Raw genomic sequence first — 15,993 nt, forward strand, 5'->3', positions numbered from 1 at the left:
ATACACATGCTTTAGCTGTCACGCAAAACATAGATTGGCAAATTGTTATTCAATAAAATCTGAGAATTTATACTATTATTTAGACCTATTATTTTTTAATTAATTTTAAAACAATTTTATAAATTGGGGTAAAAAAAAAATATTCCACCTTTATGAGCGACAGTGTATTCATTACAATTAATTTCGACGTCTTTTCAAAGAATTAATTATATCATGTGACACTTTTAGTATATTTTATATTATGTTCTAATTTTGTCAATTATGTGAAATGTGAAACAAATAAAACTTGAAAAAAAACAACTTGAAGATTCCCATGAATGAATGGAATGCCACCAAGTGCGTAAAGGTGTTTTAAGATACTCACGTTCGAATACAGTAATTGTGAACGTGCAAGACCATTCATTTTCACTTGGATCCTTGGCCACATACGTAATATCATATGTTCCTGGAGAGAACACACCTGGTCCGCGAGAAGAAGTGATTTGATATGTCGTGCCGGATTCATCTGTTGCTGTTGGAATTTGCCATGAAATGAATACCTGTGTTTGTCCACGAGGCACAGTCTCATTCAAGTTTGAAGGACAAGTAAAATCTAGAGGGGTGGTGTCAGCTGAAAGATATTGCAAAGGATAATCAATCCAGTTAAACAGAGACACAACCACATTAGTATGACTTTGCTACATAAATTCTAGAGCTACATATGACACTGAACTTAGAAATTATAATTATTAGAAAATAAATCATTTCATGTTTGTTATTCCGAAAGAAAAAACAGTCAGTCCGTCACTCAATATTCTGAAAGCGAGGTCTAGAAAGTAAACGGGTTCCCTTGCATAATTTCAATACACGGACACTGCTTATACGTTTAAATTTCGCAGATAGGACATACGTGACATGTTCATAATTCCGGCAAAATTCTACACAGAATTTGATGTTGGCTGCAAATGGGACACAGTACCTTTAAGTGACTCGGTAACATCGTTGAAGGTTGATTAAAATATTTCGTAATTTTTGTATGAAATGATACTTATAATCTTCCTTCTACTGTACCAACCATTTAACGTGCAAACAATCCTGAAAAAAGTTTAAACATTTTCAAGCCCCTCCTTTTTTTTCTTTTCGTGATGTCATGCAGGCGCCATTTTGTGAAATCACATTATCAATCATATCTTCATGAAGAGTCATCAAAGGTCATTCATATTCATATCACATATACTTTAGGTCAAGGGTCAACAGGTCATGTCATCAAAAGTTACATAAAGGTCACGATGCGCTCGTCAAAATTCAAAAATGCTCAAAATCACAAAACTATTATACGAGAGTACGAATCAGATCATTTTAAGCATTTCAAAAATCTCCACCCGCAGCGCCTACAAAAAGTAAACACGCCGTTTTTTAGCATGGTTTGCATCAGCACCATTATCATAATAATAATAATAATAAAAACGTTACTTATAAAGCGCTTACCACCGAAGTCTCTAAGCGCTATACACACAAAATAGACTGATATACAATTACATCTTATACAAAACTAAAATGCAAATAAACCTACAAATTACAATACATATGGAATACACATCAAAGTGAACAGAGTTAATTAATCATCGAACGCAATTTTAAATAAATGTGTCTTGAGACTAGTTTTGAATAGGTTAACGGTTTGACAGTTTTTTACATTTAAAGGTAATCTGTTCCAAAGTTCAGCAGAAGCTTTGCGAAAGGAGCGATTACCATAAGAGAGAGTTGACACAGAAGTAGATACGAGGTTTAATTGTGAAGAAGACCGTAAATTGCGTGAGGGTTTGTATTCCTCGATTAATTCTTGCAGATAAATTGGTGCCAATTCATGAATGCATTTATAAGTTAAAACTAAGATTTTGTACATAATGCGGTATGTCACCGGCAACCAATGCAATTCGCGAAGTACTGGGGTGATGTGTTCACAAGAACGCGTGCGTGTTACAAGCCTGGCAGCAGAGTTTTGGATTCTCTGGAGTTTTGCAATGTGCGACTCCGGAAGGCCATAAAGAAGGCTGTTGCATTGATCAAGACGGCATGTAATAAATGCATGTATAAGCGTTTCGGTAGATTTTTTATCAAGAAAATTTCTAATACGACCTATCTTGTACAAGGCATATGAAGCTGAGCGACAAATATTTTTTATATAATCATCCATCCTAAGATCATTTTCATCATCATCATGATCACCATCACGACCATCATCATCATCATCATCACCAAAATTATCATGATCATGATCATTATCTTTATAATCATTATCATGATCATCATCTATTCATCATCATGATCATCAAGGAGTTAATTTCATTATGGTCATGATTTTGATCATAATTATTTCTTGATATTTTGTTCATCAGTTAAGTTATCATTTCAGTTCAGGTCCAATCAGTTCAATCTATCAGTTCATCAGTACTTCATTCATCAGTCCATATCTTAATATATAATATTACATTAACATCATTATATTGGATCATTGAATTGAAGATGAGCATGATCATAAGAATTGAAGACAGACCACCTAATTCGTCCTCATGACGATTTAAATTTCTAGTTATTATTTATTTTTATTTCTCCACTTTTTGTGCACAGGATAACTCAACATCAGTTACTTAGGTCAATTTATTTTAATTTTGGTACAGTCATAGATCATTGTCATAAGACGTGTCATAAAACAACAGAAAATGAAATAAATTGTCAATAATTTATTGCTTTTACCCCGGTTCCCAACATAAACAAATCTTCTGTGTGCCCATTCCTTGAGCCATAATGCATGGCCGTCCAGAGGATTTTTTTTGATGTTGGAGACCGGGGTAAAATGCACTAAATTATTGCAAATTTATTGCATTTTCTGTTTTTTTTTTTATTGTTGGAAACTGCCCCCTACCCTAGCCCCCGCTGCGTACAGTCATGGTTCAGTGACAAAGCAATGGCCTCGTAACTGTGAGGCCCCAGGATCAAAACCGTGTCGATGTGCTATATAAGTGCCCTTTTGTGGGGCATTAATCCTCATTACTGTCATTTATGACTTAAGGAAATAGGTCCCCTAGTTGATAAGCATAGTAGCATACACATGCTTTAGCTGTCACGCAAAACATAGATTGGCAAATTGTTATTCAATAAAATCTGAGAATTTATACTATTATTTAGACCTATTATTTTTTAATTAATTTTAAAACAATTTTATAAATTGGGGTAAAAAAAAAATATTCCACCTTTATGAGCGACAGTGTATTCATTACAATTAATTTCGACGTCTTTTCAATGAATTAATTATATCATGTGACACTTTTAGTATATTTTATATTATGTTCTAATTTTGTCAATTATGTGAAATGTGAAACAAATAAAACTTGAAAAAAAAAAACTTGAAGATTCCCATGAATGAATGGAATGCCACCAAGTGCGTAAAGGTGTTTTAAGATACTCACGTTCGAATACAGTAATTGTGAACGTGCAAGACCATTCATTTTCACTTGGATCCTTGGCCACATACGTAATATCATATGTTCCTGGAGAGAACACACCTGGTCCGCGAGAAGAAGTGATTTGATATGTCGTGCCGGATTCATCTGTTGCTGTTGGAATTTGCCATGAAATGAATACCTGTGTTTGTCCACGAGGCACAGTCTCATTCAAGTTTGAAGGACAAGTAAAATCTAGAGGGGTGGTGTCAGCTGAAAGATATTGCAAAGGATAATCAATCCAGTTAAACAGAGACACAACCACATTAGTATGACTTTGCTACATAAATTCTAGAGCTACATATGACACTGAACTTAGAAATTATAATTATTAGAAAATAAATCATTTCATGTTTGTTATTCCGAAAGAAAAAACAGTCAGTCCGTCACTCAATATTCTGAAAGCGAGGTCTAGAAAGTAAACGGGTTCCCTTGCATAATTTCAATACACGGACACTGCTTATACGTTTAAATTTCGCAGATAGGACATACGTGACATGTTCATAATTCCGGCAAAATTCTACACAGAATTTGATGTTGGCTGCAAATGGGACACAGTACCTTTAAGTGACTCGGTAACATCGTTGAAGGTTGATTAAAATATTTCGTAATTTTTGTATGAAATGATACTTATAATCTTCCTTCTACTGTACCAACCATTTAACGTGCAAACAATCCTGAAAAAAGTTTAAACATTTTCAAGCCCCTCCTTTTTTTTCTTTTCGTGATGTCATGCAGGCGCCATTTTGTGAAATCACATTATCAATCATATCTTCATGAAGAGTCATCAAAGGTCATTCATATTCATATCACATATACTTTAGGTCAAGGGTCAACAGGTCATGTCATCAAAAGTTACATAAAGGTCACGATGCGCTCGTCAAAATTCAAAAATGCTCAAAATCACAAAACTATTATACGAGAGTACGAATCAGATCATTTTAAGCATTTCAAAAATCTCCACCCGCAGCGCCTACAAAAAGTAAACACGCCGTTTTTTTAGCATGGTTTGCATCAGCACCATTATCATCATCATCATGATCACCATCACGACCATCATCATCATCATCATCACCAAAATTATCATGATCATGATCATTATCTTTATAATCATTATCATGATCATCATTTATTCATCATCATGATCATCAAGGAGTTAATTTCATTATGGTCATGATTTTGATCATAATTATTTCTTGATATTTTGTTCATCAGTTAAGTTATCATTTCAGTTCAGGTCCAATCAGTTCAATCTATCAGTTCATCAGTACTTCATTCATCAGTCCATATCTTAATATATAATATTACATTAACATCATTATATTGGATCATTGAATTGAAGATGAGCATGATCATAAGAATTGAAGACAGACCACCTAATTCGTCCTCATGACGATTTAAATTTCTAGTTATTATTTATTTTTATTTCTCCACTTTTTGTGCACAGGATAACTCAACATCAGTTACTTACTATAGGTCAATTTATTTTAATTTTGGTACAGTCATAGATCATTGTCATAAGACGTGTCATAAAACAACAGAAAATAAATAAATTTTCAATAATTTATTGCTTTTACCCCGGTTCCCAACATAAACAAATCTTCTGTGTGCCCATGCCTTGAGCCATAATGCATGGCCGTCCAGAGGATTTTTTTTGATGTTGGAGACCGGGGTAAAATGCACTAAATTATTGCAAATTTATTGCATTTTCTGTGTTTTTTTATTGTTGGAAACTGCCCCCTACCCTAGCCCCCGCTGCGTACAGTCATGGTTCAGTGACAAAGCAATGGCCTCGTAACTGTGAGGCCCCAGGATCAAAACCGTGTCGATGTGCGATATAAGTGCCCTTTTGTGGGGCATTAATCCTCATTACTGTCATTTATGACTTAAGGGAATAGGTCCCCTAGTTGATAAGCATAGTAGCATACACATGCTTTAGCTGTCACGCAAAACACAGATTGGCAAATTGTTATTCAATAAAATCTGAGAATGTATACTATTATTTAGATCTATTATTTTTTAATTAATTTGAAAACAATTCCATGAATTGGGGTAAAACAAAAATATTCCACCTTCATGAGCGACAGTGTATTCATTACAATTAATTTCGACGTCTTTTCAAAGAATTAATTATATCATGTGACACTTCCAGTATATTTTATATTATGTTCTAATTTTGTCAAATATGTGAAATGTGAAACAAATAGAACTTGAAAAAAAAAAATTGAAGATTTCCATGAATGAATGGAATGCCACCAAGTGCGTAAAGGTGTTTTAAGATACTCACGTTCGAATACAGTAATTGTGAACGTGCAAGACCATTCATTTTCACTTGGATCCTTGGCCACATACGTAATATCATATGTTCCTGGAGAGAACACACCCGGTCCGCGAGAAGAAGTGATTTGATATGTCGTGCCGGATTCATCTGTTGCTGTTGGAATTTGCCATGAAATGAATACCTGTGTTTGTCCACGAGGCACAGTCTCATTCAAGTTTGAAGGACAAGTAAAATCTAGAGGGGTGGTGTCAGCTGAAAGATATTGCAAAGGATAATCAATCCAGTTAAACAGAGACACAACCACATTAGTATGACTTTGCTACATAAATTCTAGAGCTACATATGACACTGAACTTAGAAATTATAATTATTAGAAAATAAATCATTTCATGTATGCTATTCTGAAAGAAAAAACAGTCAGTCCGTCACTCAATATTCTGAAAGCGAGGTCTCGAAAGTAAACGGGTTCCCTTGCATAATTTCAATACACAGACACTGCTTATACGTTTAAATTTCGCAGATAGGACATACGTGACATGTTCATAATTCCGGCAAAATTCTACACAGAATTTGATGTTGGCTGCAAATGGGACACAGTACCTTTAAGTGACTCGGTAACATCGTTGAAGGTTGATTAAAAAATTTCGGATTTTTTGTATGAAATGATACTTATAATCTTCCTTCTACTGTACCAACCATTTAACGTGCAAACAATCCTGAAAAAAAGTTAAAACATTTTCAAGCCCCTCCTTTTTTTCTTTGCGTGATGTCATGCAGGCGCCATTTTGTGAAATCACATTATCAATCATATCTTCATCATGAGTCACCAAAGGTCATTCATATTCATATCACATATACTTTAGGTCAAGGGTCAACAGGTCATGTCATCAAAAGTTACATAAAGGTCACGATGCGCTCGTCAAAATTCAAAAATGCTCAAAATCACAAAACTATTAAACGAGAGTACGAATCAGGTCATTTTAAGCATTTCAAAAATCTCCGCCCGCAGCGCCTACAAAACGTAAACACGCCGTTTTTTAGCATGGTTTGCATCAGCACCATTATCATCATCATCATGATCACCATCACGACCATCATCATCATGATCATCATCACAAAAATTATCATGATCATGATCATTATCTTTATAATCATTATCATGATCATCATCTATTCATCATCATGATCATCAAGGAGTTAATTTCATTATGGTCATGATTTTGATCATAATTATTTCTTGATATTTTGTTCATCAGTTAAGTTATCACTTCAGTTCAGGTCCAATCAGTTCAATCTATCAGTTCATCAGTACTTCATTCATCAGTCCATATCTTAATACATAATACTACATTAACATCATTATATTGGATCATTGAATTGAAGATGAGCATGATCATAAGAATTGAAGACAGACCACCTAATTCGTCCTCATGACGATTTAAATCACTATTTATTATTTATTTTTATTTCTCCACTTTTTGTGACAGGATAACTCAACATCAGTTCTTAGGTCAATTTATTTTAATTTTGGTACAGTCATAGATCATTGTCATAAGACGTGTCATAAAACAACAGAAAATGAAATAAATTGTCAATAATTTATTGCTTTTACCCCGGTTCCCAGAGGATTTTTTTTGATGTTGGAGACCGGGGTAAAATGCACTAAATTATTGCAAATTTATTGCATTTTCTGTGTTTTTTTTATTTATGGAAACTGCCCCCTACCCTAGCCCCCGCTGCGTACAGTCATGGTTCAGTGACAAAGCAATGGCCTCGTAACTGTGAGGCCCCAGGATCAAAACCGTGTCGATGTGCTATATAAGTGCCCTTTTGTGGGGCATTAATCCTCATTACTGTCATTAATGACTTAAGGGAATAGGTCCCCTAGTTGATAAGCATAGTAGCATACACATGCTTTAGCTGTCACGCAAAACACAGATTGGTAAATTGTTATTCAATAAAATCTGAGAATGTATACTATTATTTAGATCTATTATTTTTTAATTAATTTTAAAACAATTCCATAAATTGGGGTAAAACAAAAATATTCCACCTTTATGAGCGACAGTGTATTCATTACAATTAATTTCGACGTCTTTTCAAAGAATTAATTATATCATGTGACACTTCCAGTATATTTTATATTATGTTCTAATTTTGTCAAATATGTGAAATGTGAAACAAATAATATAGGATTTCCCGGCCAAATTCGCGATTTTGTCATTCAAATTAATTTGTCTTACGTTCAAATTCGACGGTTTTAGTGCAGACAGGTATACCTCGGGTTTATATTCCCTTTTCTAGTTTTCAAATCTATGGAATTTTCGTTAGAATCTACGTATGTTTCATTCAAATTATTGAACAATGTGCTTCTTTCGCTATTTGGTCATTCGATTTGGCGCAACACAATTTTCTGACAACGCGACGGTGTACTTCTAGCATTCTAATTCATTTGTAGCATTCAAATTAGCACTTTGTGCACTTTAATTGATGGTCAATATACATTTCTCGTTTATTACACACTTTTTATAGCTCATTCTTTTTCTTTCAAGATTGTTTTTTCATGTGTATTTCATCATATTTCATTTTCTTGCATTTATACACTTATACTTATTAGATTTATCTGATATTCATCAGCATTTAAGTTTGATTGTTAAGAAGAAAAAAACGACTTGCATCTACGGACCTGATGGTCTCAGTATATTTGTAAATGTGCATGTAAGGAAGTTGTTTGTCTTATGTTTCATCATAAATTTATCATAATTTCATCATAATTTCATTATGGAAGAGGGGTACAATATTGTGACTGGGGTAGGATCTAGAGTCAACAATTTGAACATGATTCATTATTTAGCCATGTCTTTAGCCATCGATCTGCTGGCGGGCAAGTAAACTATGAAAATCTTTAAGAAAAACAGAGGGGTGTGCTGGGTATAAGAGACGATGTGAATTACTTTTGTAAAATTCCGAGTCTGTAGTATACTAAAAAGGGGCGATTGAGGGTACCCCCACCTTTCCCGTGTATATGAACATGTCCGTGCAGAAATGCCATATCCCTTGATTTCGTCCCTTCTTTACTTTATGTCTGACTACATCCATCCAAAATAAATAAATGGAATAACAGCTTAGACCCCAATGACAAATCATGCATTTTAACTGCATTATTTAAAAACTGTAAAAGTTTGTTGCAATTCTTCCCCATAACATTCCTAACTTGAATACAAATATTACGAATATGAATGACAGGTGTTAATTTGAATGATAAAAATTAAGCTTCGACAAGTGAATATTAATTTGAATGCTAGTTGAGCAGTTTCTAAATTGAATGACAGATCTATGAAACCCTTCGACCAAAATCCTAAATTAAATACAAAAACTGGAAAATCGAATGATAATTGGCATGGCAAAGCCGATCTGCGCTAACTTAAATGCAAAGTAAATGAATTCGAATGACAAACACGCGAATTTGGCCGGGAAATCCTATATTGAAAAAAAAAAAAATTGAAGATTTCCATGAATGAATGGAATGCCACTAAGTGCGTAAGGTGTTTTAAGATACTCACGTTCGAATACAGTAATTGTGAACGTGCAAGACCATTCATTTTCACTTGGATCCTTGGCCACATACGTAATATCATATGTTCCTGGAGAGAACACACCCGGTCCGCGAGAAGAAGTGATTTGATATGTCGTGCCGGATTCATCTGTTGCTGTTGGAATTTGCCATGAAATGAATACCTGTGTTTGTCCACGAGGCACAGTCTCATTCAAGTTTGAAGGACAAGTAAAATCTAGAGGGGTGGTGTCAGCTGAAAGATATTGCAAAGGATAATCAATCCAGTTAAACAGAGACACAACCACATTAGTATGACTTTGCTACATAAATTCTAGAGCTACATATGACACTGAACTTAGAAATTATAATTATTAGAAAATAAATCATTTCATGTATGCTATTCCGAAAGAAAAAAACAGTCAGTCCGTCACTCAATATTCTGAAAGCGAGGTCTCGAAAGTAAACGGGTTCCCTTGCATAATTTCAATACACGGACACTGCTTATACGTTTAAATTTCGCAGATAGGACATACGTGACATGTTCATAATTCCGGCAAAATTCTACACAGAATTTGATGTTGGCTGCAAATGGGACACAGTACCTTTAAGTGACTCGGTAACATCGTTGAAGGTTGATTAAAATATTTCGTAATTTTTGTATGAAATGATACTTATAATCTTCCTTCTACTGTACCAACCATTTAACGTGCAAACAATCCTGAGAAAAGTTTAAACATTTTCAAGCCCCTCCTTTTTTTCTTTTCGTGATGTCATGCAGGCGCCATTTTGTGAAATCACATTATCAATCATATCTTCATGATGAGTCATCAAAGGTCATTCATATTCATATCACATATACTTTAGGTCAAGGGTCAACAGGTCATGTCATCAAAAGTTACATAAAGGTCACGATGCGCTCGTCAAAATTCAAAAATGCTCAAAATCACAAAACTATTAAACGAGAGTACGAATCAGGTCATTTTAAGCATTTCAAAAATCTCCGCCCGCAGCGCCTACAAAACGTAAACACGCCGTTTTTAGCATGGTTTGCATCAGCACCATTATCATCATCATCATGATCACCATCACGACCATCATCATCATGATCATCATCACCAAAATTATCATGATCATGATCATTATCTTTATAATCATTATCATGATCATCATCTATTCATCATCATGATCATCAAGGAGTTAATTTCATTATGGTCATGATTTTGATCATAATTATTTCTTGATATTTTGTTCATCAGTTAAGTTATCACTTCAGTTCAGGTCAATCAGTTCAATCTATCAGTTTATCAGTACTTCATTCATCAGTCCATATCTTAATACATAATATTACATTAACATCATTATATTGGATCATTGAATTGAAGATGAGCATGATCATAAGAATTGAAGACAGACCACCTAATTCGTCCTCATGACGATTTAAATCACTAGTTATTATTTATTTTTATTTCTCCACTTTTTGTGCACAGGATAACTCAACATCAGTTACTTAGGTCAATTTATTTTAATTTTGGTACAGTCATAGATCATTGTCATAAGACGTGTCATAAAACAACAGAAAATGAAATAAATTGTCAATAATTTATTGCTTTTACCCCGGTTCCCAACATAAACAAATCTTCTGTGTGCCCATGCCTTGAGCCATAATGCATGGCCGTCCAGAGGATTTTTTTTGATGTTGGAGACCGGGGTAAAATGCACTAAATTATTGCAAATTTATTGCATTTTCTGTTTTTTTTTTATTGTTGGAAACTGCCCCCTACCCTAGCCCCCGCTGCGTACAGTCATGGTTCAGTGACAAAGCAATGGCCTCGTAACTGTGAGGCCCCAGGATCAAAACCGTGTCGATGTGCTATATAAGTGCCCTTTTGTGGGGCATTAATCCTCATTACTGTCATTTATGACTTAAGGGAATAGGTCCCCTAGTTGATAAGCATAGTAGCATACACATGCTTTAGCTGTCACGCAAAACATAGATTGGCAAATTGTTATTCAATAAAATCTGAGAATTTATACTATTATTTAGACCTATTATTTTTTAATTAATTTTAAAACAATTTTATAAATTGGGGTAAAAAAAAAATATTCCACCTTTATGAGCGACAGTGTATTCATTACAATTAATTTCGACGTCTTTTCAAAGAATTAATTATATCATGTGACACTTTTAGTATATTTTATATTATGTTCTAATTTTGTCAATTATGTGAAATGTGAAACAAATAAAACTTGAAAAAAAAAAACTTGAAGATTCCCATGAATGAATGGAATGCCACCAAGTGCGTAAAGGTGTTTTAAGATACTCACGTTCGAATACAGTAATTGTGAACGTGCAAGACCATTCATTTTCACTTGGATCCTTGGCCACATACGTAATATCATATGTTCCTGGAGAGAACACACCTGGTCCGCGAGAAGAAGTGATTTGATATGTCGTGCCGGATTCATCTGTTGCTGTTGGAATTTGCCATGAAATGAATACCTGTGTTTGTCCACGAGGCACAGTCTCATTCAAGTTTGAAGGACAAGTAAAATCTAGAGGGGTGGTGTCAGCTGAAAGATATTGCAAAGGATAATCAATCCAGTTAAACAGAGACACAACCACATTAGTATGACTTTGCTACATAAATTCTAGAGCTACATATGACACTGAACTTAGAAATTATAATTATTAGAAAATAAATCATTTCATGTTTGTTATTCCGAAAGAAAAAACAGTCAGTCCGTCACTCAATATTCTGAAAGCGAGGTCTAGAAAGTAAACGGGTTCCCTTGCATAATTTCAATACACGGACACTGCTTATACGTTTAAATTTCGCAGATAGGACATACGTGACATGTTCATAATTCCGGCAAAATTCTACACAGAATTTGATGTTGGCTGCAAATGGGACACAGTACCTTTAAGTGACTCGGTAACATCGTTGAAGGTTGATTAAAATATTTCGTAATTTTTGTATGAAATGATACTTATAATCTTCCTTCTACTGTACCAACCATTTAACGTGCAAACAATCCTGAAAAAAGTTTAAACATTTTCAAGCCCCTCCTTTTTTTTCTTTTCGTGATGTCATGCAGGCGCCATTTTGTGAAATCACATTATCAATCATATCTTCATGAAGAGTCATCAAAGGTCATTCATATTCATATCACATATACTTTAGGTCAAGGGTCAACAGGTCATGTCATCAAAAGTTACATAAAGGTCACGATGCGCTCGTCAAAATTCAAAAATGCTCAAAATCACAAAACTATTATACGAGAGTACGAATCAGATCATTTTAAGCATTTCAAAAATCTCCACCCGCAGCGCCTACAAAAAGTAAACACGCCGTTTTTTTAGCATGGTTTGCATCAGCACCATTATCATCATCATCATGATCACCATCATGACCATCATCATCATCATCATCACCAAAATTATCATGATCATGATCATTATCTTTATAATCATTATCATGATCATCATTTATTCATCATCATGATCATCAAGGAGTTAATTTCATTATGGTCATGATTTTGATCATAATTATTTCTTGATATTTTGTTCATCAGTTAAGTTATCATTTCAGTTCAGGTCCAATCAGTTCAATCTATCAGTTCATCAGTACTTCATTCATCAGTCCATATCTTAATATATAATATTACATTAACATCATTATATTGGATCATTGAATTGAAGATGAGCATGATCATAAGAATTGAAGACAGACCACCTAATTCGTCCTCATGACGATTTAAATTTCTAGTTATTATTTATTTTTATTTCTCCACTTTTTGTGCACAGGATAACTCAACATCAGTTACTTAGGTCAATTTATTTTAATTTTGGTACAGTCATAGATCATTGTCATAAGACGTGTCATAAAACAACAGAAAATGAAATAAATTGTCAATAATTTATTGCTTTTACCCCGGTTCCCAACATAAACAAATCTTCTGTGTGCCCATTCCTTGAGCCATAATGCATGGCCGTCCAGAGGATTTTTTTTGATGTTGGAGACCGGGGTAAAATGCACTAAATTATTGCAAATTTATTGCATTTTCTGTTTTTTTTTTTATTGTTGGAAACTGCCCCCTACCCTAGCCCCCGCTGCGTACAGTCATGGTTCAGTGACAAAGCAATGGCCTCGTAACTGTGAGGCCCCAGGATCAAAACCGTGTCGATGTGCTATATAAGTGCCCTTTTGTGGGGCATTAATCCTCATTACTGTCATTTATGACTTAAGGGAATAGGTCCCCTAGTTGATAAGCATAGTAGCATACACATGCTTTAGCTGTCACGCAAAACATAGATTGGCAAATTGTTATTCAATAAAATCTGAGAATTTATACTATTATTTAGACCTATTATTTTTTAATTAATTTTAAAACAATTTTATAAATTGGGGTAAAAAAAAAATATTCCACCTTTATGAGCGACAGTGTATTCATTACAATTAATTTCGACGTCTTTTCAATGAATTAATTATATCATGTGACACTTTTAGTATATTTTATATTATGTTCTAATTTTGTCAATTATGTGAAATGTGAAACAAATAAAACTTGAAAAAAAAAACTTGAAGATTCCCATGAATGAATGGAATGCCACCAAGTGCGTAAAGGTGTTTTAAGATACTCACGTTCGAATACAGTAATTGTGAACGTGCAAGACCATTCATTTTCACTTGGATCCTTGGCCACATACGTAATATCATATGTTCCTGGAGAGAACACACCTGGTCCGCGAGAAGAAGTGATTTGATATGTCGTGCCGGATTCATCTGTTGCTGTTGGAATTTGCCATGAAATGAATACCTGTGTTTGTCCACGAGGCACAGTCTCATTCAAGTTTGAAGGACAAGTAAAATCTAGAGGGGTGGTGTCAGCTGAAAGATATTGCAAAGGATAATCAATCCAGTTAAACAGAGACACAACCACATTAGTATGACTTTGCTACATAAATTCTAGAGCTACATATGACACTGAACTTAGAAATTATAATTATTAGAAAATAAATCATTTCATGTTTGTTATTCCGAAAGAAAAAACAGTCAGTCCGTCACTCAATATTCTGAAAGCGAGGTCTAGAAAGTAAACGGGTTCCCTTGCATAATTTCAATACACGGACACTGCTTATACGTTTAAATTTCGCAGATAGGACATACGTGACATGTTCATAATTCCGGCAAAATTCTACACAGAATTTGATGTTGGCTGCAAATGGGACACAGTACCTTTAAGTGACTCGGTAACATCGTTGAAGGTTGATTAAAATATTTCGTAATTTTTGTATGAAATGATACTTATAATCTTCCTTCTACTGTACCAACCATTTAACGTGCAAACAATCCTGAAAAAAGTTTAAACATTTTCAAGCCCCTCCTTTTTTTTCTTTTCGTGATGTCATGCAGGCGCCATTTTGTGAAATCACATTATCAATCATATCTTCATGAAGAGTCATCAAAGGTCATTCATATTCATATCACATATACTTTAGGTCAAGGGTCAACAGGTCATGTCATCAAAAGTTACATAAAGGTCACGATGCGCTCGTCAAAATTCAAAAATGCTCAAAATCACAAAACTATTATACGAGAGTACGAATCAGATCATTTTAAGCATTTCAAAAATCTCCACCCGCAGCGCCTACAAAAAGTAAACACGCCGTTTTTTAGCATGGTTTGCATCAGCACCATTATCATCATCATCATGATCACCATCACGACCATCATCATCATCATCATCACCAAAATTATCATGATCATGATCATTATCTTTATAATCATTATCATGATCATCATTTATTCATCATCATGATCATCAAGGAGTTAATTTCATTATGGTCATGATTTTGATCATAATTATTTCTTGATATTTTGTTCATCAGTTAAGTTATCATTTCAGTTCAGGTCCAATCAGTTCAATCTATCAGTTCATCAGTACTTCATTCATCAGTCCATATCTTAATATATAATATTACATTAACATCATTATATTGGATCATTGAATTGAAGATGAGCATGATCATAAGAATTGAAGACAGACCACCTAATTCGTCCTCATGACGATTTAAATTTCTAGTTATTATTTATTTTTATTTCTCCACTTTTTGTGCACAGGATAACTCAACATCAGTTACTTAGGTCAATTTATTTTAATTTTGGTACAGTCATAGATCATTGTCATAAGACGTGTCATAAAACAACAGAAAATGAAATAAATTGTCAATAATTTATTGCTTTTACCCCGGTTCCCAACATAAACAAATCTTCTGTGTGCCCATTCCTTGAGCCATAATGCATGGCCGTCCAGAGGATTTTTTTTGATGTTGGAGACCGGGGTAAAATGCACTAAATTATTGCAAATTTATTGCATTTTCTGTTTTTTTTTTTATTGTTGGAAACTGCCCCCTACCCTAGCCCCCGCTGCGTACAGTCATGGTTCAGTGACAAAGCAATGGCCTCGTAACTGTGAGGCCCCAGGATCAAAACCGTGTCGATGTGCTATATAAGTGCCCTTTTGTGGGGCATTAATCCTCATTACTGTCATTTATGACTTAAGGGAATAGGTCCCCTAGTTGATAAGCATAGTAGCATACACATGCTTTAGCTGTCACGCAAAACATAGATTGGCAAATTGTTATTCAATAAAATCTGAGAATTTATACTATT

General features: G+C 34.3%; 1 protein-coding gene across 1 annotated transcript in view; it reads right to left on the reverse strand.

Annotated features, from left to right (window-relative positions):
* The window catches only part of LOC105442731, an 89,340-nt gene that overhangs the window by 59,280 nt on the left and 14,067 nt on the right, over positions 1-15,993 (reverse strand). Inside the window, exons 5-10 of the mRNA XM_030991118.1 lie at positions 13,963-14,208; positions 11,645-11,890; positions 9,327-9,572; positions 5,770-6,015; positions 3,450-3,695; positions 365-610 (exon numbers count right to left, since the gene is read on the reverse strand). Coding sequence (XP_030846978.1) covers positions 365-610; positions 3,450-3,695; positions 5,770-6,015; positions 9,327-9,572; positions 11,645-11,890; positions 13,963-14,208 — 1,476 coding nt within the window. The remainder of the gene's footprint in view (positions 1-364; positions 611-3,449; positions 3,696-5,769; positions 6,016-9,326; positions 9,573-11,644; positions 11,891-13,962; positions 14,209-15,993) is intronic.

Source organism: Strongylocentrotus purpuratus, unplaced genomic scaffold (genome assembly GCF_000002235.5).
Source record: "Strongylocentrotus purpuratus isolate Spur 01 unplaced genomic scaffold, Spur_5.0 spur5_scaffold_2, whole genome shotgun sequence".
Classification (NCBI taxonomy): domain Eukaryota; kingdom Metazoa; phylum Echinodermata; class Echinoidea; order Camarodonta; family Strongylocentrotidae; genus Strongylocentrotus; species Strongylocentrotus purpuratus.